Source organism: Mangifera indica, chromosome 17 (genome assembly GCF_011075055.1).
Source record: "Mangifera indica cultivar Alphonso chromosome 17, CATAS_Mindica_2.1, whole genome shotgun sequence".
Taxonomy (NCBI): Eukaryota; Viridiplantae; Streptophyta; class Magnoliopsida; order Sapindales; family Anacardiaceae; genus Mangifera; species Mangifera indica.
Window position 1 is genome coordinate 9,267,174 of NC_058153.1, and position 27,175 is coordinate 9,294,348.

Here is a 27,175-nt window from a genome sequence, read left to right on the forward strand (position 1 = left end):
GCCATGTTAGATTTAGGAGCATCTATTAATGTAATGTTATATTCCATTTATTCTATTCTTGATCTTGGACCTTTAGAAAAAACTAGTGTCGTTATTTAGTTGGCTGATAGATCGAATGCATAACCTAAAAGGTTGATTGAAGATGTTCTTGTTCAAGTTAGTGACAAGTTGATTTTTCTAGCTGATTTTTATGTTCTTGACATGAAAAATAATGACCAATCAATACCTATTTTGTTAGGAAGACCTTTTCTAAAAGCAGCTAAAACAAAAATTAATGTTCATAAAGACACACTGACCATAAAGTTTGATGGTGAAATTATCCAGTTTAGTATTTATGATGGTATGAAATATCCTGAAGTAGATTTTTCTGTTTATTTAGTTGATTTAATTGATTCTCTAGCGTAGGATATTTTTGAACTTGATGGAGAAGATGAGTTGGAAGTGGCTAACTGTGAAAAGCTTTGAAAGAAAGTGATGAGTTTAAATTAAATTCTAATGTGCAGGATGCAATGGCAGAAATGAATGAGTTTAAGGAGTTGAAAAATACAGGTAATATATCTTATATTGAGCTGCTAGTGCCTAATGAAAAACTAGTTACTTCTATTTTACAAGCACCAAAGCTGGAGCTGAAACCTCTTCCAGATCACCTCAAATATATGTACTTTGGAGATAGGGAGACCTTACTAGTAATTATTTCCAGTAAATTAAATGAGCAGCAAGAAGAAAAACTTGTACAGATTCTGAAAAAGCACAAAACAGTCATAGGATGAACTATTGCTGATAGTAAAAGAATCAGTCCCTCTACCTGTATGCATCGAATTCTTCTTAAAAAGGGAGCTAAACCAATTTGATAGCCATAAATCAGGTTGAACCCGCCGATGATAGAAGTAGTAAAGAAGGAAATTTTGAAGTTACTTCAAGCCTAAGTAATTTATCCAATTTCAAATAGCAAATGGGTCAGCCTTGTTCAAGTTGTATAGAAAAATACTGTCATCATAGTGGTAAAAAATCAAAATAATGAATTGGTACCCACTTGAGTTCAAAATAAGTGGTAGGTTTATATCAATTACAGGAAATTAAATGTTGTAACCCATAAAGATCATTTTTCATTGCCATTTATTGATCAAATGTTAGAAAGGCTAGATAGTCGAGCTTACTACTATTTTCTAGATGGTTTTTCAGGATATTTTCATATCTCAATTGCTCTAGAAGATCAGGAGAAGACGACTTTCATATGCCCATTTGGAAACTTTGCATATCGATGAATGCCAGTCGGAGCTTGTAATGCGTTGACCACTTTTCAAAGGTGTATGGTCAGTATATTTTTAGATTAGGTTAAACATATTATAGAAATTTTTATGGATGATTTTACTATTTATGGGGATTCATTTGATAATTGTTTGCACAATCTCACACTTGTTTTACAAAAATGCATTGAAACTAACCTTGTTTTAAAATTTAAAAAATGTCATTTTATGTTTGAGCAAGTTATAGTTTTGGAGCATGTAGTTTCAGTTAAAGGTATAGAGGCAGATAAGACTAAAATTGATATTATTCAATCTTTACCTTACCCTGTTAGTGTGTGGGAAGTTCGTTCTTTCCTTGGCCATGCAGGTTTTTATCGATGCTTTATTAAAAAATTTTCGTGTATTGCATTGCCATTGTGCAAGTTGCTGCAAAAAGATGTGGCTTTCGAGTTTGATAAAGGGTGTAAAAATACATATGACAAGTTGAAGTAGCTACTGATTTCTACACCGATAATTCAATCACCTGATTGGAGTCTTCCATTTGAAATAATGTATGACGCAAGTGATTATGTCATAAGAGTTGTTTTGGGCTAACGAGTTAGAAGAACATCATATGTTATATATTATGCCTCAATGACCTTGAATGATGCACAGAAAAATTATTCAATCACTGAAAAAGAACTCTTGGTTGTTGTTTTTGTATTAGAAAAATTTCGTTCTTATTTATTGGGTACTAAAGTTTTTATTTATTCTGATCATACAACCCTTAGGTATTTGATAACAAAGAAGGAGGCAAAACCAAGGCTTATAAGGTGGATTCTTTTGCTGAGTGAATTTGACCTGGAGATCAAAGATAAAATTGTACAAGAGAATCGTGTTGCTGACTATGTAAGCTGCTTGGTTCATGTGAAAATAGAGCAAAATCTACAGAAGCAATTTTCTGATAAGCAGTTATTTTTAGCAAACTACAGACACACAAACATTGTGAATTATTGGGTTACTAACATACTGTCAACTAATTTATCTAAGGCTCAAAGAGACAAACTGTAAAATGATGCAAAGTATTACATATGAGATGATTCGTATTTATGGAAACATTGCATTGATCAGGTTATTAGAAGGTACATATCTGAAACTAAAATTTCTTCTATTATTACCTTTTGTCATTCATATACTTGCGAAGACCATTTTGGAGCTAAAAGGACAACAAGAAAAATTCTGGATTGTGGATTTTTCTAGCAAACTTTATTTCGAGACACATACTCTTTTTGCAAATCTTGTGAACACTGTCAGAAAATAGGTAACATTTCACAGAAAAATGAAATGCTTCAAACTCTTATTTTATTTTGTGAAATTTTTTATTTTTGGGGTATTGATTTCATGGGGCATTTTCCATGTTCGTTTGGTTACGTTTATATTTTATTAGCTGTTGATTATGTCTCGAAATGGGTAGAAGCGAAAGCTACCCGAACTGATGACTCTAAAATTGTTTTAGGTTTTCTTAAATCTAACATATTCAACAGGTTCAGTATTCCAAAGGCCCTAATTAGTGATCAAAGGAAACATTTTTGTAACCGAACAATAGAGGCGATGCTGAAAAAGTATGGTATAACACACAAGATTGCTACGTCATACCATCCGCAAACCAGTAGACAAGCTAAGGTTTTGAACTGAGAAATTAAATTTACCATTGAGAAAATTGTTGGTCTAACAAGAAAAGATTAGAGTTTGCACTTGGAGGATACCCTAAAGGCATATAGAACAGTGTACAAAACGTCAATTTGTATGTTGTCGTACATGTTAGTATTCTGTTATCTTCTAGTTGAATTAGAGCATAAAACATATTAGGTTGTCAAGCAATGCGACATGAAGTTGGATGAAAATGGTGAACATAGGAAATTACAGTTGCAAGAATTAGAAAAAATTCCCAATGACGCTTACGAGAGTTCTAGAATCTATAAAGAGAAAACAAAAGCATTTCATGACAAAATGATTTCCAAAAAAGAATTTTCAATTAGCCAAAAGGTTCTCCTTTATCATTCAAGACTTTGGTTGTTTCCAGGTAAATTACGTTCTCGTTGGATTAGACCTTTTGTTGTTACTAACGTTTTTCCTAATGGTACAGTAAAGATTTAGAGCTTAGCAATCTTGAAAGTGTTTAAAGTTAATGGCCACAGACTCAAACCTTTTTACGAAGGAGTGTAAATAGCAAATGTCAAAGAAGTGAAGCTAAAAGCTCTCATCTACATTCATAAATAAACGAAGGCATTACGTCGAGCTAACAACTATAAACAAATGTGCTATTTGAGAGGCAACCCAAGCGTTCAATCTTATTTTAATACTTTAATTTTAATTTTTTTGGACATTTTTTCTTAATTTCAATTATGTGTTTCAAATTTGATTTTAAATTTCAGTTCTAGGATTTTTGGTTGTTTAATTAGCAATTATTTTACAGTAAAGATTCAGAGCTTAGCGACCTTGAAAGTGTTTAAAGTTAATGGCCATAGACTCAAACCTTTTTACGAAGGAGTGCAAATAGCAAATGTCAAAGAAGTGAAGCTCAAAGCTCTCGTTTACATTCATAAATAGATGAAGGCATTACGCCGAGCTAACAACTGTAAACAAAGGCGCTATTTGGGAGGCAACCTAATCTTTCAATCTTATTTAATACTTCAATTTTAATTGTTTTGGACATTTGTTTTTTTTAATTTCAATTATGTGTTTCAAATTTGATTTTAAATTTCAATTCTAGGATTTTTGGATGTCTAATTAGCAATTATTTTATGATTTTCGATTAGGTTCATTTTAATTTATTTTTATGTTGCTAGTCAATCATCTTCTTCCTTCTGTTAGGTTCCAATTAGCCTTTTGTAAACGTTCATGAGGGAGAAATTTGCATTTTGTTGTTTTGAAACTAGATCATGTGTTTCTGCCAAAGTCCAGCTCTTACTTTTTTATTTTCTTAAATACAAGGGGCCCATATGATTAAGCATAATTATAAGGTTGGGGTTATATATTTCCAGAAATTATATTTGCCAAACCCATGCACCATACTTTTTCTCCCACTAAAAACCTAACAACTTATTCACCCATTTTACAACCCCATGGTTAGAACCCGCTCACAGCATCAAAGACTAGCAAGATCCACCTATCAGAGACCCCCCACACCAGAGCCATCATCAGAACCCGATGAATCACTTGTCAATTGAACTTAGTAGTCTTCACCCTCTCCTGCACATTTAACGCCTCAATCATCATCTATCTCACCATCACCTCAGCCACGACAAAACGCCACGACAAAGCACCACTACTTTAGTCTATTCTAGTCCACGTTCGCACACTCGAAAAGGGAAGAAAGTGGAACTCTCCAGTAGCCTAAAGCTCAAACTAGGAGGTTTCAATACCTTTATTGATGAACAAGGCCAACAATGGTGTGGGTCTATATGTGAGCACAAAATCTACCCTTGTAAGTATGTTTATACTTAAACTCTTGATCAATTGGGCATTCGTAATGAAATTGATAAACTTGTGAATAGGATAGATTGGAAAAATTATGTATATATAAACTGCCCTACCTTTATTGAGCTAACCCGTGAACTTTATACAACATTTCAATTTAATGATGATGAGGAGTTTGATTTGTTTACCAAGGGAATAGTTGAGTTTAGGATAATAGGGAGAGAATGTTCTTTTTCAATTTCTGAATTTAACATTACTTTAGGGTTTTTGAAAAAAGAGGATTCAAAGAGTGAGTGATATGTATATTCCCAATATGATTACAGTCTTGATTTTAATCTTACTGATTTGTGGCATGAATGGCCAGTTGATTTTGCTTCGTACAACCGTAGTGCTTCTAAGAGCTTTTATTTAAAAAGTCTTGTGTTTAAATATTTACAACGATTTTTGGCTTTTAATTTTTCTGGAAGGAGGGATAGTGCAGGTACTATTTCTAAGGTTGAGTTTTATTTTTTATGGTGTATGAAGCATAATATTCAAGTTAATTTAGGTTTTTGGTTACTCACTCAATTCCAATCAATGGTCCAGAAGAACAATAAACCTTTAATCCTTGGTTCTTACATCACTCAATTAGCTATTAATTTGGGTTTATTAGATATTTTTAATTATAACATGCACATTGCTTATAAGGTGGAACCATTGGATATGACTTGTTTAGACATGATGGGAATTGTGACAAAACAAGCAGATGGCAGTTTTAGTTTCATGCAACTTGGACTAGCAACAATGTCTCATTTTAGGCCAAATAGGCAGCAGAGAACAATAGCAGAAGCAGATCCTAACAACACCCAACCACGAGTAGACATTTCATCATCTTCTTATGCTTATTCATTCAGCAACATAAGGGCATAGTTACATAGATGTGAACAAAAATTAGATCGTATGGAGAGTAATCTGATGGCATTCTTCAATTTTCAAGGATTCATGCCATCTTATCCTCCATCTCCATAATTCAAACTGTTTCTCTCTTTTAACAGACCTAAAGAAGTTTTCTTTCCCTTTTCTTTTAAATTTCAGCTTTGATCATTGTGTGTTTTGTTTAAACATTGTGGATAATGTTTGGTTTAAGTGTGGGGGAGGGTTTATTGGCTCTTTTGTTCTACTTTATGTCTTGTTTTCATGTTCTGTTTTTCTCTATTTTATTCTTTATTCCATTTCTTCTTCTCAGTTCTTCTTTGTATTTTTTTTGCTTTTGGTTATGCCTTATTTTTTGTCTTGTTCTGTCTATGTTACTGTTCTTTGTTGGTGAAAGTTTGGTTTTTGATTATGTTTTTCATTGATACGACAGCTAGTGTATTCTTCCCTATTTTTAGTCAACCAAACAGTTCCATTAATTTCATTTTGAATGAATTAATTTGTAGGCATGCCTTGGGATTTAGTTGATTAAGTATGAAAGCAATGTACACTGATTTGTTAGATTAGCTAAGGGTATGCACTTAAACAAATTTTGATAATTAAATAATAGAGCTTTGTTTGAAGTTGAGGTGAATTGATTTAAGCCGTGAGTTTTGAGTAGAAAAAGATTAAAACATATATATCAATCTATGTTTTCTTTGATGAGTGATATTCTCTTATGTGAATATGTCTCTAGAACTTGCTTTGAACTGTTTTGAGATCGTATTGATATATGCATGCATCAAAATGATAAAGACATTCTTGGTTAAACCCTTTAGCTTACATGTTTTAATTTCCCTAGTTAGACCCTTGAGCCTTATAAAGCCCTTGATTCTTTGTGCTAAAACAATATTACAAACCCAAGCCTTCAAGTAAAAATCTTCACCCAACCATGAATGTTAGCAGGGCATTTAAACTAAATTTTGTTATTTGATGAATTTGCTATCTTGAAAAATTTAAGTGTGGGGGAAAAGGGAACTTAAATGTATAGGATGAGATTATGAAAAGAAGTTGGTATGAAGAATTATTATTGTTACTGTCTTATATTATTATTTTTACTATCAAATTCTCTTAGTTATTCAAAAAAAAAAAAAAAGAGCAAAAAATGATGAAAAAAATGAAATGAAAAAAAAAAGAAAAAAAGAGAGAGAAGAGAAAAGCAGTAGCTAGTAGCCAAGAAATGACAAGAGAAATGTGGTGTTTTCAACTTTAGATTTTTGTTCCATTTATATGTTTAAATGTTTTGTTAATGCTCATGGTTTTAACCTTTCGTATCCATTAATCCTTACCTTTACCGAAAGCCCCATTACAACCTAAAATAAAGTCCTTTTGATTTATGCATGTATATAATCTAAGTGGTGGAGATTTGGTGCATAAGCAAGCCTATGGAAGAATGTTTGCATTGGAAGAATTTGAGCGAAACATCGAACCATTAAACATATGAGTGGTATGAGTGATAACCGTGAGGAGATTCACCAAAACTTCATACATGCTTTATAATGCGATTGTCTTGATTTGTCTTTATGCATATTTCCTTGTGAAGTTTGATGATGATGTGTGTTGTTGCTTAAGTCTGGGTTGGTTTGAATCCTAAGGTATGCACTTTTTTGGGATCATGAGAAAAGCGATTGATGGAACCTTTTTGTTTTTATTTTTGATAATTTTGTTTTACTCAAGGACAAGCAAAAGATAAGTGTGGGGGAATTTGATAACATCATTAATTATTATTATTTTGAGTTCTAATTCCCTAATGTTGTGTGAAAATTTAATTCAATCTAATGAAATTATTTATCTTTTGCACTTAGGAAGCTTTGAATATTTTTGGAGTAAGTTGGGCCAAAAAGATTAAAAATTAGAGCAGACCTATTAATCTACAAAATCCATGTGCTAATTAGGTGTAGGCACGTGAAATAATGAAAGCAAAATTCGAAAATTAAATCTGGACATCCAGATCAGCTGAGATATTCCATAAAATGTCAAGATTTGCTTCCTAGAAAAAGGATAATTATTAGCTAGAAAAGGGGATTAATTGAGATAGATAAGGAAGAATATTTTTTAAGGAAGGATATACATTAAAATATATATCCTTTCCTTTTTTTTTTGGGAAGATATATATCACATTTGTTTGGCTAAATTAGGAGATTAGTATTACCTTTTATTTCCAGATTTTAATAGGGAGAAAAAATATATATTTTTATTTTTAGTTTGTTGGGATCTATCATTGTAATTTGAAGTATTAGAGAGATAAATATGGTTTATAGTGACTGAATATTTTCTCTTGATTGGAGGGATCTGAAACCATGGAACTACAAGAATTGTGAGATTAAGTTTTGTTCTTTAATGTTTCTTTTAATTATTCAAGTATCGATTATTTTCCTAGATTATTTACTATGATTGTATTAGTTGATTGTCAAGATGCGCGATTAGTTTATTAATTAATACGATCTAGTGCTAGTTTAGATGTTGAATCCATAATTGTTCAATCCATCTAATCGAAGTGGCAACTGGGATTTATTGTTTGTTGCATCAGAAACTATAATTCCTAGAGAAAATATTCAACTAGATTAAATGCAACGCCATACGCTTCTGCTATCTTGCTTTGTTGGTCTTTCTAATTTTTAATGCTATTATTTAATTAAATTCGATATCGATATCTGAATTATTAATCAATAAGGGTTAACTGGAATATATGTTTTTTGGTTAACTAATCATAAGGAAAGACAAGTCAAAAACGAATACCACAATGAATATTTAAATAATTAATTTGATATTTTTGGTATTGATGATTAATCATAGTTCAATGGTGGATGTGACTGTAGACCAAGGTTTGTCTAATTGATTATTTGTTTTAGATTATTGTTTTGAATTTTTATTATTGTTTTTAATTATAATTTGCATTCAATTCAAAATCCTTCATTATTCCTTATTTTGATTGATTTGTGATGACGTACTAATTGGAACTCTTCGAGGGAACAATCCATATTTTTCTTTACTACATTTTTGTTGCAAGAATTTAGGATTTTAATTTAGGTGTCAATGATAACACTTACCAAATGATTTACATACCGAGTAACTTTTACACTATGAACGGTCGGGACACGTTTGTTGACTTTTGCTTGCTTTGTTCTTGACTTTGCTTGCATTAACCTTGGAGCGAGTGAGCGAGCATTGTACTAAGTATTCATCTCATTCCATGCTTGGAATTGGTACTGAACGATTGGTACAAAATTAGTATCAGTTATTCTAGACAAATTGAAATTATTCTAAAATTTCAGAAACATTATTGACTCAATGAACAAGCAATGAATGACTTGGCTACTGAGTTAATTTTTGCCTTGTATCAATCATTCATCTTTACAATTCTTCATTCAATTCTTGCAATTTTTTCACTTATCCAACTTGTAATGTTTTAACACATTCTGTTGACATGTTAGCAATTTTAATTTATGTTTTTATCATCATCAAAACACCTAAAGTCTAACAATCTCCATATTTTTAATTGATAATAAAAACTAAGTTGAGATAAAAATATTTGCACTCATTTACCAATGTATTTAACAAGTTTTTTGAAAATTTTTTTACATAGTTCCCCTTGTTTTTTCTCATTCTCTTCCTTTTTGTTAACAATCAAAAAAAGAATTGACCAAAATCTTAACATCAATGGCTATAAAATATCCATCAATATTTCCAAAATCAACAAAAATATCCATCAAAATATGTTTCAACGTTTAACAGTTAATGTTCAAGCATCAACATTAATATCATTAATATGATTATCAATACATGCATCAATAAGGTAAAAGTCATAAGGATTAGACATAAACTAAGCATCATTAATCATAATAATAAAAAGAGACAAAATTTGACTACTTATAAGCTAGACATGTATAAAGAAAATGATGATATGCCTCAAAATATGCAAGAAAAACATATATGAATGCAAGGGAAAATGAAACAAGATATGAATGTAGGATCAATGGTATTGCTTCATTCATTTTTGAAGCTCTTGTTGAAGATGAGCTTGTTCTTTGATAATCTAATCCTTCCACTATAAAATCTACCCTTGTCTTTGATAGATTTCATCTTGACTTTTGAAGGATGTTGAATGATGAGCATCCATAATAGTGATCATAAAACTCATACCATTCATCTTTTCTTCTTGTCTGTTGAACCTTGAATGAACTTCTTCCATGTTAAGATGGAAAGATTGAAAACCTTCGCCGATGAAGCTTATCATGTTGGCAAGTTAACCCTGAATGGTTCCCTTAGATTCTTTATCCAATCTACACCTTTTTTTATTCTAGAGCTAGATTAAGGAATATCATTTGCTTCGATAAGAGACATCCCAAATTGAGTTTCATTTTCTTGTGCTAAAGGAAATGGCTTTTGATCTTGTTATAGAGGAGACATCTTAAATTAAGCATGTTCGTCTTCATTTTCTATAAACTGGTATGTTTTATGCCAATTAGGTTCAATCATCTTCACTCTTATCATTGATTGAGTAGTAAAAGGAAGACTATCCTTAAAGGGCTTTCTATGATTGGGTTCCTCTTCGCTCAAATCATATATCAAATTCAATGCAATGAAGGAAATGAGCATGCCGAAGTGAATTTCTTGTCCTTTTTATCTTATAAAGTGAATTTGACTAATTAACCATTTATTTGTATCAATATGACTGTTGTTCACCCCATAATACATTAAAATCATATTTTGAACTATGACTTGTCCATTTGACTTTTAACGAGCATTAAGAGTGTAGGATATAATTTTTTAGAGCATTCTTATCATCGGGCTAGTTATCTTGGATGATTTTGAAGTACGCATATCATATTCTCTTTGTCCATTTAAATATCCCATGCACTTTTGATCTAAACTCAGAAGGTGCATTCAAAGTACCCTCATCATCACAACACAATCCAACCACTATGCTAACATCTCTAGGGTCACTTTAAATTTCTTATCATGTAAACGAAATTCCATGGTGTAATCTAGAAGGTTATTCCTATCTATAACGAACTATAAAATTCATACACCAAGTTCTTATATGCACCTATTTGCAAGAAAAATAATTTCTTCCATCTTATATGTCCAACTATTTCCATTAATTCATCAATAATACCCAATTTGATAAAGATAGGTAAGAAAACAGACCTACCAATACCAACTCATATATGTCATAATGTTTCCAAAGTTTTTTCTTAGTTAGCATCTTAGACTCATATATCATAGTAAGTTGCACGACGGAAGCTACAGAGATGTTCTTGGTCTGTGGAGCCATTTTTCAGTTAAAGCGACAACTTCTAAGTAATACCAACAACAAAAATAAATAGAGAATGATTTGGATGTTAAATGATGCAAGAAGATGTACAAAAATTGAAGCAAAATGGTAGGTTTTTTGGCAGAAAGTGTGACGACAGACAATGGCTAGGGTATTGAATTTGTTTTGAATGAATAAACATGACGACCTGCACTCTTTTTTGTTTATAAAATCGGAGTACAGTTGATACTAATTAAGAGTACTAATCATTACTAAACTAAATATTTTAACATTTAAAAAAAAAGGCTAAGTAGAACAATCGTTATTGAATTAGTAGTGATTCGTACATAGCATAAATCGACAACAAAATTTGAAAATCCAATTGACCAAAGAGACGAACGAACGATAACATATATAAACATTCGTTTATGACCTAAATTCCAAAATTTTCAACATTTTATGTAGTTTTACAAAGATTAAAACACCTCAAGATATAAATCTTGGATATTTAGACCTATTTGAGGGCATTCAATGTGATTCATAGTACAAACAATAACAAACACAAGTTTAAATTGATTTGACTCAAATCCACAAAATACGTTTATGCATATGTGAATGTAAATGCCCTTTCAATCAATCACATCCACATTTAATAGAGTATGCACACACATATATATATATATATATATATATATATATATATATATATATATATATATGTTATGAAACCAAATAAGATAGCATATAATTTCATCACAATCAAGAACCATAACAATAAAAACACTATACACTTGGTTTGCATCAATAATTCCAAGCCTTCTTCGAATGAAGCTAAAACAATCATTATCAAAAGGCTTAGCAAAAATGTCAACAAGTTGGATAGTACTATCAATAAATTCAATTTTAATGTCACCCTTGTTAACATGATCATGTAAGAATTGTGCCTAATGTCTATATGCTTAGTTCTAGAATGTAAGATATAATTTTTAGAAAGTTGTATGACACTTGTATTATCACAAAAGATTGAAATGTTTTTTATTTTGAAACCAAAATCCATTAGTTGTTGTCTTATCCATAAAAGTTGTACACAAAAACTAGTTGCGGAAATGTATTTTGCTTCCATAGTAGAGGTTGCCATGGAGTTTTGCTTTTTTGAAAACTATAAAAGTAACATATTTCCTAAAAATTGGCAAGTACCACTAGTATTTTTTCTATCAATCCTATATCCTTCGAAATCAACATTTAAAAATGTTATTAATTCAGATGAGGATCTCTTAAGTTACCACAAACCAATGTTTAGTGAGTCCTTATGGTATCTCAACATTCTTTTTATGATAGTAAGATGTAATTTCTTGGTATTTGCTTGAAACCTTGCACATATGCATACACTAAACATGATGTCGTGCCTAGATGTCATTAAATAAAGTAATTCACCTATTGTGCTTCTATATTTAATATTTACACTTTTACCTCTCTTATCTACATCATGTTTGATTAATGTGCTCATGGGAGTTAGTTGTTCCTTTGCATTTTCCATTATGAACCTTTTGAGGAGATCTTTTACATACTTCAATTCATAAAGGAGGATTCCTTCCTTGAGTTATTTAACTTGTAGTCTGAAGAAGTAGTTGAGCTCTCTTATCATGTTCATTTTGAATTCTCCCTGCATCATTTTAGAAATCTCTCTACATAGAGATTCATTAGTAGTATCAAATATGATGTCATCAACATAAATTTACACTATCAAAATATCTTACTTATGTGTTTTTTATAAATAATGCGGTATCTACCTTTCCTTTTGTAAAATCATTTTGAAAGAGAAAATTACTTAATCTTTCATACTAATCTCTAAAAGCTTGCTTTAAATCATAAAGTGCTTTTGTAAGTTTGAAAACATGGTTTGAAAATTCATAATTTTTAAAATTAGGAAGTTGTTTAACATATATTTCCCCTTGTATAAAACTATTTAAAAATGCACTTTTAACTTCAATTTGAAATAATTTAAAATCTAAATGACATGCATAAGCAAGAACTATTCTAATAGCCTTTAATCTAGCTATGAGAACATAAGTTTCATCGAAATCAATATCTTCCTCTTGAGAGTAGCCTTGGGCAACTAGTTTAGCTTTGTTTCTCACAACAACTTTGGCTTCATCACCTTGTTTTGGTATACTTATTTTGTGTTGATGTTAGGATGATCTGTTGGTCTAGAAACTAGTTCTCAAACTTTGTTTCTTTCAAATTGGTCTAACTCCTCTTACCTTACAAGTATACAAATCTCATCTTCAAGAGCTTTTTCTACCTTCTTGGGTTCTATTTGTGACAAAAATGCAATAAATTAACAAGTTTTCCTCAATAAAGCTCTTGTCCTTACTCCTTAGTGGGATCTCTAATGATCTTTCCTTCTTTCACTTCATCTTTCACCTTTAGATATGTGGTTTCCTTCGGTGGTTCTTAAGGTTGCATGATTTCATCTTTTTGCTCCTTGACCTCAATTTGATGATTTTCTTTTTCATTCTTTGGTTGAGATAAGTGTTTTATTTAAAGATCTTCAATGAGCTTAATAACTTCATCTTCATTTCTATTCCCTATATACTTGGATGATTCATCAAACACCATATGCATGGATTCTTCAACTAAGAGAGTTTTCTTGTTGAAGACTCTATGTGCTTTGGATGAGGTAGAGTAACCTAGAAAAATTACTTCATCCAATTTGAAATTGATTTTTCCTAAGTTATTCTTACCATTATGTAACACAAAATATTTGCACCCAAAAGGATAAAAGTATACAATATTAGATCTTTTCCCTTTGAATAACTCATAGAGAGTTTTCTTGAGAATTGGCTTAATCATGACCCTATTTATGATGTAACATAATGCATTGATGACTTCACCACAAAACACCACATGTATGTAATTATGTTTAAACAACATGGTTCTAGCTATTTCTACAAGTATTCTATTTCTTTTCTTAATAACTCTATTTTGTTAAGGGGTTCTAAGTGCCAAAATGTTGTGTTCAATGTCATACTCATTACAAAAGGATTCAAAATATGAATTTTCAAATTCTTTTCCATGGTCATTTCTAATGTTTGTAATTGCATAACCTACTTGGTTTTGCAATTTCCTAACATTGCAATTTTCATAAACCCTAAACCCTAGCAAATGGAACAAATGCATGGAATGCATCACTTTTATGAGTAAGAAGTAAGACCTAAGTAAATCTTGAAAAATCATCAAATATTACAAAGTACTAATGTTTTCCACCCAGACTTATTGTTCTAAATGGTCCACACAAATCTATATGCAAGAGTTGAAAGGGTCCTAAGGTTGAAACACAATTCTTGGGTTTAAAACAAATTCTAGTTTGTTTGTCTTTCATGCAAGCATCAGTCATATGATCATTTTTTAAAATCAACTTTGACAAACCTTTTACTAAATTTCTTTTATAGAGTTTTTTTTTTGTAAAATATCAATGCTAACATATTCTAATCCTCTATATCATAGCCACATGTCTTCCTTGGTTGACATGAGACATTGGTCTCTAGATGCAATGTCTTACAAGTCTATAATATATACATTTGAGTGCCTATGACCAATGAATGCAAATGTATTTGTGCTAGTACAAATAATTTCCCAACATAAATAATAAAAGCTAATTTTGAAACTGTTATCACATAATTAACTTACGGTAAGTAAAGTATGCTTAAGACTTTAACAAGTAAGACATCATTAATTGAGGAAGAAGAGTTAACTATTGTACCAATGTCAATCACTTTTCCTTTTGAGTTGTCTCCAAAGTTGATGTTGTCTTTATCTTTAGCCTTCACTGTGGTGAATAAGCTTTTATCTCCCATTATGTGCCTTGAGTATATATTATCCAAGTAGTGCTTGGTAGAGGACCTTAAGGATGATTGTAAACATGCCTACACAAAAAATTTATTCAATTACTTTTTGGTAACCAACAATACTAGTCTTAAGTGTCCCTTTAGGAACCCAACCTTGTTCACTTTGAAAGGTTTACCATTTTTAATTGGAAAATGTCTAATAGTATACCTAATAAATGAACAAAGTTTGCATTTTGTGTGCAATGCACGTGGTTTCTTTAGTGGTCTAAATGAGTTTGTAAAGGGGTTACCTCTATTGAATCCTAAATCTTCTTTATTTAGACCACTCATTTGTGAAGGAAACATTTCATCCAACATTTAGTGCCAATTTTAAAATTTTCAAATAATTCATTTGAACTTGACCTTTTTTCTTTAGCTTTTCATGCTTTTCTTTAATGCATGTCAATTCTTTTAAGCATAATTCTTTTTTATTTGATATTACTCCAAAATCTATCTTCAATTTATCATGCTCATGTGAGAGTGTGTCATGCTCTTTTTTTAATGCATACTAATTGTTTCTTTAATGTTTTGTATTTAGTTTGCATGCTCTCATATTCATCCATTAATAATTCAAATGCATCAAAGAATATGAGTTTTTATCATTTACCACATCTTACGAGTCACTTTTGGCCATGTAGGATACATTGGCCTTTTCTTCTTCTGACTCATTCTCATCACTTGAGTCATTACTTCCACTCTATGTGGTCGCAAGGACTTTCTTCTTAAATATTTTTTTCTTTTTCTCCTTCTTTTTTCTTCTAAAAGGGTACTCTTGTTAAATATACCTTGACTTTTGCACCCGTAGCAAATTATGTCATTGTTGCTCTTTCCGCCATCTTTCTTCCCTCTCCTAGCCAAATGTTTTCATTTAAACCTCTTGGACCTTGATAAGAACTTGATAAATTTCCTAGCAAGAAGACTTATGTCATCTTCATCCATGGAAAAGTTTCCTTCCTCTTCCTTTTTGTCATTAAACTTTAAGGCAATATCCCTTTTTGCCTTTACTTCCTTTTCTTTGAATTTCCTCTTTATCTTATTGGTAAGAAGAGTTCTTATGAGTTTAACCATACCCAGTTTTGTTAAGTCCTTTGATTCTTCAATCATATTGATCTTCATAATCTATGAATCGGGTAAAGACCTTAGTATTTTCTTAACTAACTTTATGACTTCAAACTTCTTCCCTAATCATTTAAGATCACTGATAAGGTTTGAGAATTTTTTGTACATGTCCATGATATTATGTCCTGATTTCATCTCAAATAACTTATATTCTCGGAAGAGGAGTTCTATTTTGGACTTTTTAACTTGGTTTGTCCCTTCATGAGTTGTTTAAAGGATGGTCCAAACTTTTTTAGCCAAATCATAAGTTGACACACGATTAAATTCTACTGCATTCAAAGCACAAAATAAGATGTTAATGGCTTTGCCATTCAAACTCAACATTTTCTCATCCTCATCATTGTAATCCAATTCATTTTTAGGTTCATTAGTTCTAGAATCCTTTGGTACCAAATCACCATGCTTAATAATTTTCCAAAGTTTATAATCAATAGACCTAACTCATTCTAATTTTCCATTAAGTATAATTTGTGCCACTAGATAAAGATAGTCTAATAGTGCATTATCCTTTCAATGATCAAGATATTGTCGATACTTTCAGATCAACAATTGAGACGTTGCCGATACTTTCAGATCAATGATCGAGATGTTACTGACACTCTTTCACTTGGATTAACAATTTTAGTTTTGTTAGATACGTGGTATTTTATCGATTAGCGTTACCGATTCCTTTAGGATAAACTAGTACAATTATTTTACTATTTATTGTAATTATTGTGTCAGATAGGCTTAAAATGCGTTAAAGTCTGAACCCTTACTTTCCTTTATTTAAATGAAGAGGATGTAATGTATTCTATAAGAGTTTAAAATTTAAGGAAATTTTTTTGTTCTTCTTTGAAGAATTCTCTTTACTTGTTTCGAGAAGTTCTTTTAATTATATTCTGTTGATTTATTTAATAATATAATTGTCGATTTCTCATGATATGTATGCATGATATAAATAAATGAGAAACGAAAATTAAATCTTGATTTTAATTGCTGATGAATTTTAATATCTTGTAAGCGATTAACTTACGTATGATTAAATTCACGTTGGAAACAAACAAAACCCTAGAATCCCTCGTGTGGGCAAAGTGGAGCAGCCGGCAAGCCACCAACTTAAGGAAATAATCGTCATTTTACGAAATATACCGTGGCTTTCTCGTAATTCCGCAAAGAAAACCTTCTCAATTTTATAATGTCGATGACCTGTGATGTATCTTCTCATAACCACCCAATAAAAACCGTTGCCTAAAACAACTCAGCCCCCTTTTAATTCCACGTGTGAGCTGTCACCTAATCACTGCTCGCTACACTTCAACTCCACCTCGACCTCAGTAAACAGACCTTTTGATAATATCTGTCTCGGCTTGTTTCGTCTCTTCCTCGTCTCGGCTGAATCGGTCCGAAAAGCCGCTCTTCTTCTTTATTATAGGTCAAACTCTTGTAATCGTCTTTATCGAGTCGGAGCTTTTAGTTTCGAAACTATTTATAAAAGGTTTTGGTGCCTTTTCTTTTCGGAGCTTCGCAGAGTGTTTTCTTCGCCCTTTTTAGTAGAGATGAGCAGCAATCCGGCGGCGTTTTCTGATATTGGCAAGAAAGCCAAAGGTGAGATATGTCTATTTAGATCTTACTGGGTTTATGGAAAACGATTTTGAACCACAATGGAGCTATGTAAAATTTATTTTGTAATTAGGCCAAGGTGAAGGCATTTTTATTTTAAACCAAGTTGACGAGTAGTGTGCTGTTTTGATGATCGTCTTCTTTTGTTTCGTGGTTATGTTTTGTGGAATATTGGTGTTGGTTTTGGGTTTAAGGTCTAGCTTTTCGCTTGAAGCTCCTAATTGTAATGGCATACATTTGAAAATGAGAAACTGTTCTTTTTATTTCCAGGTGAGTGTTTAGTTTTCATATGAAAAACAAAAACATCTTAATGATCTAACTTACTCATTTGTGTTCTTATTAAAGTGGGATGTTGTTATGACCCGTTGAAAATCTGCAATTCTTGTGCTTGTATTGTAAAATATAGTCAGTTTGTTTTGAAATGCGTATTATAAAATTCATAGAATATAACGACATTTATATACTTGGATGTATTCAGAATATTCTGGGAGTAGTCTCCAGTTTCAGTCTGGTTGGGATTTCATTCTTCTTGTGATGCAACCAACGGTGTTATAATCAATTGCTTAATTTCATGCAGTATCACATGCCACTTATGCTACACTATTATTTGTACTGGCTTCCAATCGACATGAAAGCTGTACTTTTATTGATATTTTGTTGTTTAATGTGATACAGAGTAGGTTGTCTTGCATATTTACCTGTATACATGTTTCTATCAATTCTAGTCATTCATGTGTTGGGTTATCACATGCAGACCTCTTGAATAAAGATTATACTTTCGACCACAAATTTACATTGTTATTGCCGAAGACTACTGGACTGGTATTGCCTGCTTTAACTTTCATCTTTAAGTCATACTTTTTTGCAAGATTCTGTGTCTGTTTGTTCTGTTTTATTAAACTAGTTAATTACCTCTGTAAATATAGTCGGGTAAAATTGTTCCTGTAGTGCAATAACTAGAACCTGGTTTTTCTATTGAAATTAAAGATACCTGAAAGCTCAGTTACCTGGACAGATTTGAGTACAGCATTTAATTTGTAGCTCAATTCTCTCACCCCTGTGTGTGTATTGTATCTTGATTAATTTGCAGCTGGTTAATATATGATTACTCTGCCTCTGGTCATGTTTCACCCCTCTGAACTAAAGAAACTGGCAACTTTGCACCTTACATCCCAGTTACTTTTCTACATTTATCATGAAATCGTTGTGTAGTGTAAGATGGAGGAATTAATAGATGAAATAAGCATATGGCTGATCCACAATTCACTTGTGAAGTATTTATAGTTATCTGTATCTTGAAAATGAAAGTCCTTAAATGTGAAAACCCTCTTCAATTTAATAAATAATTTATGCATGGTGCCAAGTCCAATGTTCACCCAAGTCCAAGATGAAGACTATGACAATACAAGGCTCAATTTGTTGACCTAGAGGCTTGATCTAGAATTAGCCCAAAAATATCAAGGAATATGTTAAAGAATCTTTCTAGAAGTTTCTAAAATGTCCTATTGCTTAAAGAGGAAAGTTGAGTTTTCCTAAAACAAGCAATTAGAATTATACTAGGAGTCTACTTTTGTAAGTGAAATTCTAGCCGTCCATCTAAAAAATGTGTATAGATCTAGATTTTTAAATCTACTTGTGGACGCATATAAATAGCTAGCTTTAGTTGATGTAATTCACAATTCATCTAAAACATTGAGAGCAATACAATAGAGTTTTCTCTCTTCATCATGTTCTTTCTTTGTCTTCTGTGTTCTTGAATTTCTTTGAGAGTTGTGAGTTTTGCGAGGTTTACTTAGTGTTCAATCTTGTGTTTGTGCATAAAGGTCACACAATTCAGATTGGGTTATGACATGGATATGTATTTTTCTTCTGTCTTAATGCATCTTAATTTTGTTCGTAAACAATAATATTTTATTGAAAATGCTTTGTTAATTATTCTTAAGATATTTGTTCTTTTAGTAAATAGTAGTTAATCAATTTGGTTGAGATGTTTATAACTTTCCAATTTATATAATTTTATGCTGTAGGGACTTACAGCTACTGGTTTGAAGAAGGATCATATTTTCATTGGTGACATTAATAGTGTGTACAAGGGTGGAAGTACTATTGTGGATGTAAAAGTTGATACGTATTCTAATGTAAGAGAGAATTTGTCATTCTAATCTATTTTTGTCACTTATTTGTTGATATAACAATTGAGATTCGAAGCATATTCAAGCTTTTATTTTATTGATGCACAATTAGCTCTTAATATATAGGGACATCACATGAATTTTTGTTGTATATTCTCAACACACTTTACATGTTTTTGTGAATTTTCATTTCTATAGGTATCAACAAAAGTGACTTTGAATGATGTCTTGCCATCTACCAAAGTGGCATTTAGCTTCAAGATACCAGATCACAAGTCTGGTAAGGTGAGTGCATTTTATTCCTACTTTCAGAGAAGATAATTTTAAGGTTAATGTTGCCTACAACCATAAGAATTATTTTATGAACTGTATGTAATTTTTTTGTTTTGATGATAGTCACTCTATTTCATATCTGATTGCTGTAAATTTTAATCTACTTATCGTTTAGTGCTAGACCTGCAAAGGTTTTTAAGTGGTTGTAGTATTGACTTTGGTTGGTGGTAGACATTGAGGATATGAAAATGAAGATATTGCCAGAGAAAAGTCTAAAGGGGACAACTAGTTGTTGAATCTCTGTAGTGTAATTTAAAGACTTGTTTTAAGCTGGCATGGTGTCTTCGAGGATAAACATTCAATGTATTTTATTAGTTTGTCTTTTGATATTATAAAATAAAGAAAAGCCTTTCAAGTTTCTCTTGAATGTCAATTTGTTACTATCTTAAGTGTAATGTATAAGGCTCAAATATCACATTGGAAAATAGAGGCTTTCGGTGTAGGGTTTATATGGTTTTGCATTTTAGGGTGTGATTATCTTAAGGCTCGTATCATTTGATATTAAAACTGTTGAAATATCTGTTGTAATATCATGTAAATAGAGAATACATTGTGTAAAATAGGAATACTAAGATATCTTTCTTTCTTAAGTTAGATAGACATAGTTAATAGCTTTCCTAGATTAATCGAATTTGCTTCCTATATAATGTTGTTCTTTTCTTTGAATCAATACATCAAATTATTTTACAAACATCTCGTTTCACATAGTATCAGAGCTTATATTAGGCTTCTAAAATTTTTCTAGTGTTCTCAACCCCTTTTTTGGCGACTCCAAGTCCTTTTTTTGACGGTTTCTTCGATCACCATGCTTTTGTCATTTTTCAGTGGTTGCTTTAATATGGCTTTTGAGAGCTTTAGATCTAGTATGACATTTTCATTCACTTTTTACCCTATAATTACAATTGAGAAGTTAGTTGGCAGTAGTAAGTATGTTTCATGGGCTGTTTCTATTGAATTGTGGTGTATGAGACAAGATATTGAGAACCATGTAACGACCAAGCTGCAGGCATTAAATCAGATACAACTACCTGGATTAGAATTGATGTTGTTATGTGTAGTATGTTATGGAATACTATTGACACACAACTTTAACCCATTTTCAAGGCCTATCGAATATGTTGTGAAATATGGACTCAAGCCAAATTTCTCCATATCAATGACATCCAACTATTATGCTTGGTGGTGTCTAATCTGATTCATTTAAAACAACAGAGAATGAGTATGTCAGAGTTTCTTGGACGGATGACCCTTCTTAAAACTGAATGCAACTCCTTTCTGCTGGTAAATTAGTTGCAGAAAACTTAGTCCAACGAGATAAATTCTTTATGGTATTGACTTTAGTTGCTCTTAGTTTTGAACTTGATTCTATTCGGGATTAGATTTTGTCCAGTCTTATTATACCATCCCTTAATGAGATCTTTGCTTGATTGCATTGTGTGTCCTCTCCAGGTGTTGTAACAAGTTCCTGGAGTTCTTCTAGCTTCGACACATCTTCTCTTTCCTCTCAGACATAATAGGGCGATTGTAGTAGACGAGGAAATCTGTTACAGTGTAATTATTGCCACATATGGGATCATACCAGAGAAAAATGTTGTAAACTACACGGTCGTCCTCCTCAGGTAGCCAATATGATTTAGACAAACCTTCTTGCTACCTTTGGCTCTCCGTCATAGCATTCTTTGACTCTTATAGGTGCCAATTATGACGAATACCTCAAGTATCAAGCCTCCAAGCAGTCTTCTCCTAATATTGCTTCAATCGCACACATGGGTCCTCCAGTAGTGGACCTCACTCAGTCTTCCCCTCTTGGCCCATGGGTCCTCGATTCTGGTACTTTCGATCACATTTGTGGTAACCTTAATTTACTCTCTCATTGTATTGAATCTTAGTCTCTACTTGTGGTTACATTAGCTAATGGATCAATCACCTGTGCAACAACCCTCGGTCGTTCTTATCATCTTCCTTCTTTACGTTTACACTTTGTTCTTTATCTATCTGCATGTTTGTTTAATCTCATTTCTATTTGTAAACTTACTCATTCCTTAAATTGTGTCATTACCTTCACTAATGACTTGTTATACTGGGCCATAGTACGGGATGGACAATTGGCGTAAGACATGAGTCACAGTGCTTTATCGTTTACATCGGCCACTTGATTCTGTACCTTCTACGATTATTGAGTTTCCAATACTTCTTCACATTCATCTCGGATACCCTAGTATCTCTAAACTAAAGAAGATGGTTTTTGGTCTTCCTTCTTTATTGTCTTTTTAGTGTAAGTCAAGTCAATTTGGAAAACATTCTTGAAAATCTTTTTGCAAGCGAGTCAGTAATCGGGTTGTGTCTTTATTTGAGTTAGTTTATTCAGATGTCTGGGCTCCCAGTTGAGCTGTGTTTGTATTAGAGGTTCAATATTTTGTTACTTTTATTGACGATTATTCCCGTTGCATTTAGTTGTTCTTAATGAAAAATTGATGAGTTATTTTCTATTTTCGAATCCTTTTGTGTTGAGATAAAAACACAATTTTTTACTAATATACGTACCCTTTGTAGTAACAATGTTTGTGAGTACTTTTCTGCTCCTTTCACCAAGTTCATGTCTTCTCAGGGTATTTTACAACAGTTCTCTTGTGTTTATACCCTTTAGCAAAATAGGATTGTTGAATGTAAGAATAGACATCTCGTCAAGACTACTCGCACCCTTCTTATCTATAATAATGCTCCCTTCCAATTTTGGTCAACACGGTCCTTACTATTGTTTTTTGATAAATCGTATGATTTCTTTAGTGTTACAACATCAAGTGCCTCTCTCTATTTTATATCTTGAACAACCATTATATTGTCCTTCCCCTCGTGTCTTTGGGTGCATTTGTTTTGTTCTTGACGTATCTCCTGGTCATGACAAGTTAATCGTTTATGCTTTCAAATGTGTATTCTTTGGCTACTCCCATCTCCAGAAAGGTTATCGATATTATTCTCTTGACACACGCCAATATTATCTTTTTGTTGATGTCACTTTTTTTGAGTCATCTCTTTGCTTTTCTCCTTCATTAGATGGTCAACATGTTACAAAAATCCTTTCATTACCACCTATTGTCTCTTTTTTAGATTCCTTTTCTCGGTCTGCTCCTCCATCTCCTTTGTCTCCTTCCGTAGATGACGGTATTGATCTTATGCACCCATTTCCTGCTCCAACCTCCTCCATTACTGAGGTCCTGCTTCTTGCTTATTAGTTCCTTATTGCCATTAGCAAAGGTATGCGTTCCATTCAAAATCCTTATCCTGTCTATAATTTCTTTAGTTTTCATCGGTTATCATTACCTTTTTATGTCTTTGTGTCTACTTTGTCTTCTGTCTCTGTTCCTAACACTGTTTGTGAGGCACTCTCTGATCTTGGGTGGCGACAAGTAATGATTGATGAGATGACTGCTTCGCATGCCAATGGTACTTGAGAATTGGTACCTCTTCCTCCTAGACACTCAATTGCTGGTTATTGATGGATATATACTGTTAAGGTTGGTCCGGATGGTAAAGTTGATAGATTGAAAGCTTGGTTAGTTGCCAAGGGTTACACTTAGACATATGGCCTAGACTATTATAATACATTCTCTCTTGTGGTTAAGATGTCCTCTATGCGTCTTTTTCTATCTACGACTGCTGTTCGACATTGGCCGTTACATTAGTTGGATATTAAGAATGCTTTTCTTTGTGGTGAGCTATAAAAGGAAATTTATATAGAGCAATCGTCTGGTTTTGTTGCTCAGGGGGAGTTCGGACTGGTATGTAAACTTCACCTTTCTTTGTATGGCTTGAAATAGTCTCCTCGTGCTTGGTTTGGTCATTTCAACATTGTGATTCAGGAGTTTGGCATGCGAAGGAGCGAGTCTGATCATTATGTGTTCTATAGATATACCTTGCAAAGACAATGCATTTATCTAATTGTTTATGTGGATGATATTGTTATAATAAGAAGTGATTAGAATGACATTGAACAATTAAAGCAACCCCTATTCAGACACTTTCAGACTAAGGATCTAGGGCTACTCGTGTATTTTCTTGGCATAGAAGTCGCATAGTCTAAGTTTAGAATTGTTATCTTTCGAAGGAAATATGCTTTGGATATTTTGAAAGAAACAGGAATGTTAGACTATAAACCCATAAACTCTCTCATAGATCCTAATACTAAGCTCTTACCTGGATAGGGGGAGTCCCTTATAGACCCTAAGAGATATTGAAAGTTGGTTGGTAAACTCAGTTATCTCACCATTACACGATCTGACCTTTTGTTTTCAATCAGTGTTATGAGTCAATTTCTCTAGTCTGCATGTGATCATCATTAGGATGCAATTGTTCAGATTCTATTTTATATCAAAGGAGCCCCAGGAAAAGGTCTACTCTATGAGAATAAGGGTCATACACAAGTTGGATATTCAGATGCTGATTAGGTAGGTTTGCCATTAGATAGACGATCTACTTTTGGGTATTGTGTATTCATTGGAGGAAATCTCGTATCCTAGAAAAGTAAGAAACAAGACGTTGTGGCTAGATCAAGTACAGAAGTAGAGTATCGTACTATGACCTTAGTTACTTGTGAACTTGTCTAGTTGAAGTAGTTAGTTCAAGAGTTGAAGTTTGTAGATATCTCACAAATGTCATTCATTTGTGACAGCAAGGCTGTACTCTACATTTCTTGCAATCCAGTTTTTCGTGAAATGACAAAGCACATAGAAATTGATTGTCATTTTGTTCATGAGAAGATTATGTCAGGCAACATTACCGCGAGTCATATTAGTTTAAACAATCAACTTGGTAACATTCTTACTAAATTTCTTCGAGGTCCTCAAATTAATTATATTTGTAATAAGTTTGGTGTATATGATTTATATACTCCAGCTTGAGGTGGAGTATTGAAATATTTGTTGTAATATCATGTAAATAGGGAATATATCGTGTAAAATAGGAATGCTAAAATATTTTTCCTAAGTTAGATAGATGTAGTTAATAGCTTTCTTAGATTAGTCGAATTTGCTTCCTATATGATATTGTTCTTTTCTTTGAATCAATACATAAAATTATTCTGCAAGCATCTCTTTTTACAAAAACCACCATCATGTCTTTCAGTCACAATTGTGCTACGCAGATGGTGACTATTGCAATGTTCGCCTAGAGTTAGCAGAAAGTTAGCGTAGGCCAACTTGCATGGTTGTTGGGGCTGCAAAACATAGTGGTATGTTATAATCCCAAATGCAAGGTATGAGACTTGAATCTTACATTGGAAATTATGAGCTTCTGTTGTAATGTTTATATGACTTGAAGCTCTCTAATCTCAACAACTAGTTTTTAAGGTGTGATTCTTCCAAGATTTGTATCACACTTGTGCATGAGTCTGCTACTCTCAAGATTTGAATTGGTGCTCTTGCACATTGCCTGTTGCGGTATAAGTTGGCTCCTGTTTATCCACTGTAGTTATGATGTCTCAATCCTGATATTTGTTATTCTTGTTCAGAGAAAAAATTTTTATGGAATCGGAAGTGTCCGGTGAAAATTCATTTTGTATGATTCTGTTGTATGGCTGGCTGAATATGGAAAATTATGTTAGAAGTAATTTTTCTGAATGCCAAAAAACTTCTGACCATTTTGTTGCATCACTTCCCAGTTAGATGTGCAGTACCTTCATCCTCATGTGGCCATTGAATCTAGTATTGGCCTGAATCCAACTCCTCTTTTGGAGCTATCTGCTGCAGTTGGAAGCAAAGAATTGGTTGTGGGTGGTGAAGTGGGTTTTGATACTGGTTCTGCTTCATTTACCAAGTACAATGCTGGAATTGGCTTAAACAAGCCTGATTTCTCTGCTTCGCTTATGCTGTAAGTGTATCTGTGAAAAATGTACTAATAAAATTTCTTTTGTATGTTTGTTTCAGTGTGTTTAGCAGTTATTTAAAACGAATGAATATTCTCATTTACATTGTAGTCATATCAAACTTTTATGGAATAACTGGACTATGGATCATTTGGCTTAGCCAGCTGTTTCACGTAAATTTTCTCTTCTATTTTATTTCTTTTTATCTATGCCTTGCATCTAAGTTTTTTTATTCGTTTTTTAATATTTAGGGCGGATAAAGGACAGTCACTTAAAGCATCTTACATGCATGCTGTGAATCCATTCACTTCCGTTGCTACCGAAATGACTCATAGGTTTTCTACCTATGAAAACAGTTTCACCATTGGAAGTGCCCATGTTATCAGTCCATTCACGATTATAAAAACACGATTGTCTGATGGTGGGAAGGTTGCAATGCTATATGAGCAAGAATGGCGATCTAAGTCACTGGTAACTCTTTCGGCAGAATACGACTCAAAGACTGTTAATGCAGCTCCCAAGTTGGGTCTTGCTCTTGCTCTCAAGCCTTGATGTGGAACCAACTTTGCCCCATTCTACAACATAAATTAATTCAGTATTTTGAACTTTTCACATTTTTTTCTTTTTGAAAATACCCAGAGGGTTATGCTTTACGGATTGCATACTGAAAACTGAAAGATGTAGCAATGCCTTGACGGAACATTCTTGAGCACAGGTAGAGAAACTGAACCCGGTTTTGGAAACTTTGATAAACGTGACAGTAGTACAATTTTGTTGCATACTATATGAGATAGAATTGATATTTATTTCTTGGATTTTTTGCAGCTAAGTAATCTCCATTACTCTAATTGTTGAGCTTCTGGTAGTGCTGTCGCAATTAGTTTTAACACGTTATTGAAGTTAACTTGTGTGTGATTACGAATTGCTTCCTCTCTTCTCTTCTGCTCACTCAGATGTAATGTGGAGTAGAATTGTGTCTTCTTCAAAGAACTAATTCTGTATTGCACAAACTAGTCAGAATGACCCAGCATGTAGTTAGTTTAAATGTAGCTTTTTTATGGCTTAAGCTGATGATGAATGAGGCTATTGGCTGATTATTTATTTGATTGTTCTCTTCTCATTCATGTTTGTGACATGCTAATTATCAAAATCATCAAAGGTAATATAAGGTGGTTATAAATATAAGTATGTATATTTATAATGAATATTAATTTGAATAAATTATTATCAATAATAAAATAGTATTTAATTATATAATACTATGTCATCATTAGTTAATAAATTAGTAGCTATTGTACATACTCATAATCTTATCGTTATCAATAAAA

General features: G+C 32.5%; 1 protein-coding gene across 3 annotated transcripts; it reads left to right on the top strand.

Annotated features, from left to right (window-relative positions):
* The first annotated feature begins 17,246 nt into the window (after positions 1 to 17,246).
* LOC123200594 (mitochondrial outer membrane protein porin 4-like) lies at positions 17,247 to 26,948 on the top strand. Of its 3 annotated transcripts, XR_006498644.1 has the most exons (7): positions 17,247 to 17,507; positions 18,277 to 18,344; positions 19,550 to 19,660; positions 19,853 to 19,939; positions 25,644 to 25,852; positions 26,099 to 26,562; positions 26,673 to 26,948. XR_006498644.1 is itself a non-coding variant. In XM_044615852.1 (6 exons), exons 1-6 carry the CDS (start codon positions 17,459 to 17,461, stop codon positions 26,397 to 26,399), a joined length of 825 nt encoding a protein of 274 aa, XP_044471787.1. In that variant the 5' UTR covers positions 17,247 to 17,458; the 3' UTR covers positions 26,400 to 26,662. The 3 variants fall into 3 exon arrangements, 1 of the variants encoding a protein (XP_044471787.1); XM_044615852.1 differs by lacking the exon at positions 26,673 to 26,948 and having other exon boundaries at positions 26,099 to 26,662; XR_006498645.1 differs by lacking the exons at positions 17,247 to 17,507; positions 18,277 to 18,344 and adding an exon at positions 19,197 to 19,380 and having other exon boundaries at positions 19,560 to 19,660.
* Positions 26,949 to 27,175: the final 227 nt, after the last annotated feature.

Excerpts from the sequence above, each read along its gene's own strand:
- LOC123200594 (XM_044615852.1), top strand. The coding sequence starts at position 17,459 with ATGAGCAGCAATCCGGCGGCGTTTTCTGATATTGGCAAGAAAGCCAAA. Across the intron at positions 17,508-18,276 it reads TATTGGCAAGAAAGCCAAAG|ACCTCTTGAATAAAGATTAT; the intron begins GTGAGATATGTC and ends TATCACATGCAG. Across the intron at positions 25,853-26,098 it reads TTCTCTGCTTCGCTTATGCT|GGCGGATAAAGGACAGTCAC; the intron begins GTAAGTGTATCT and ends TTTAATATTTAG.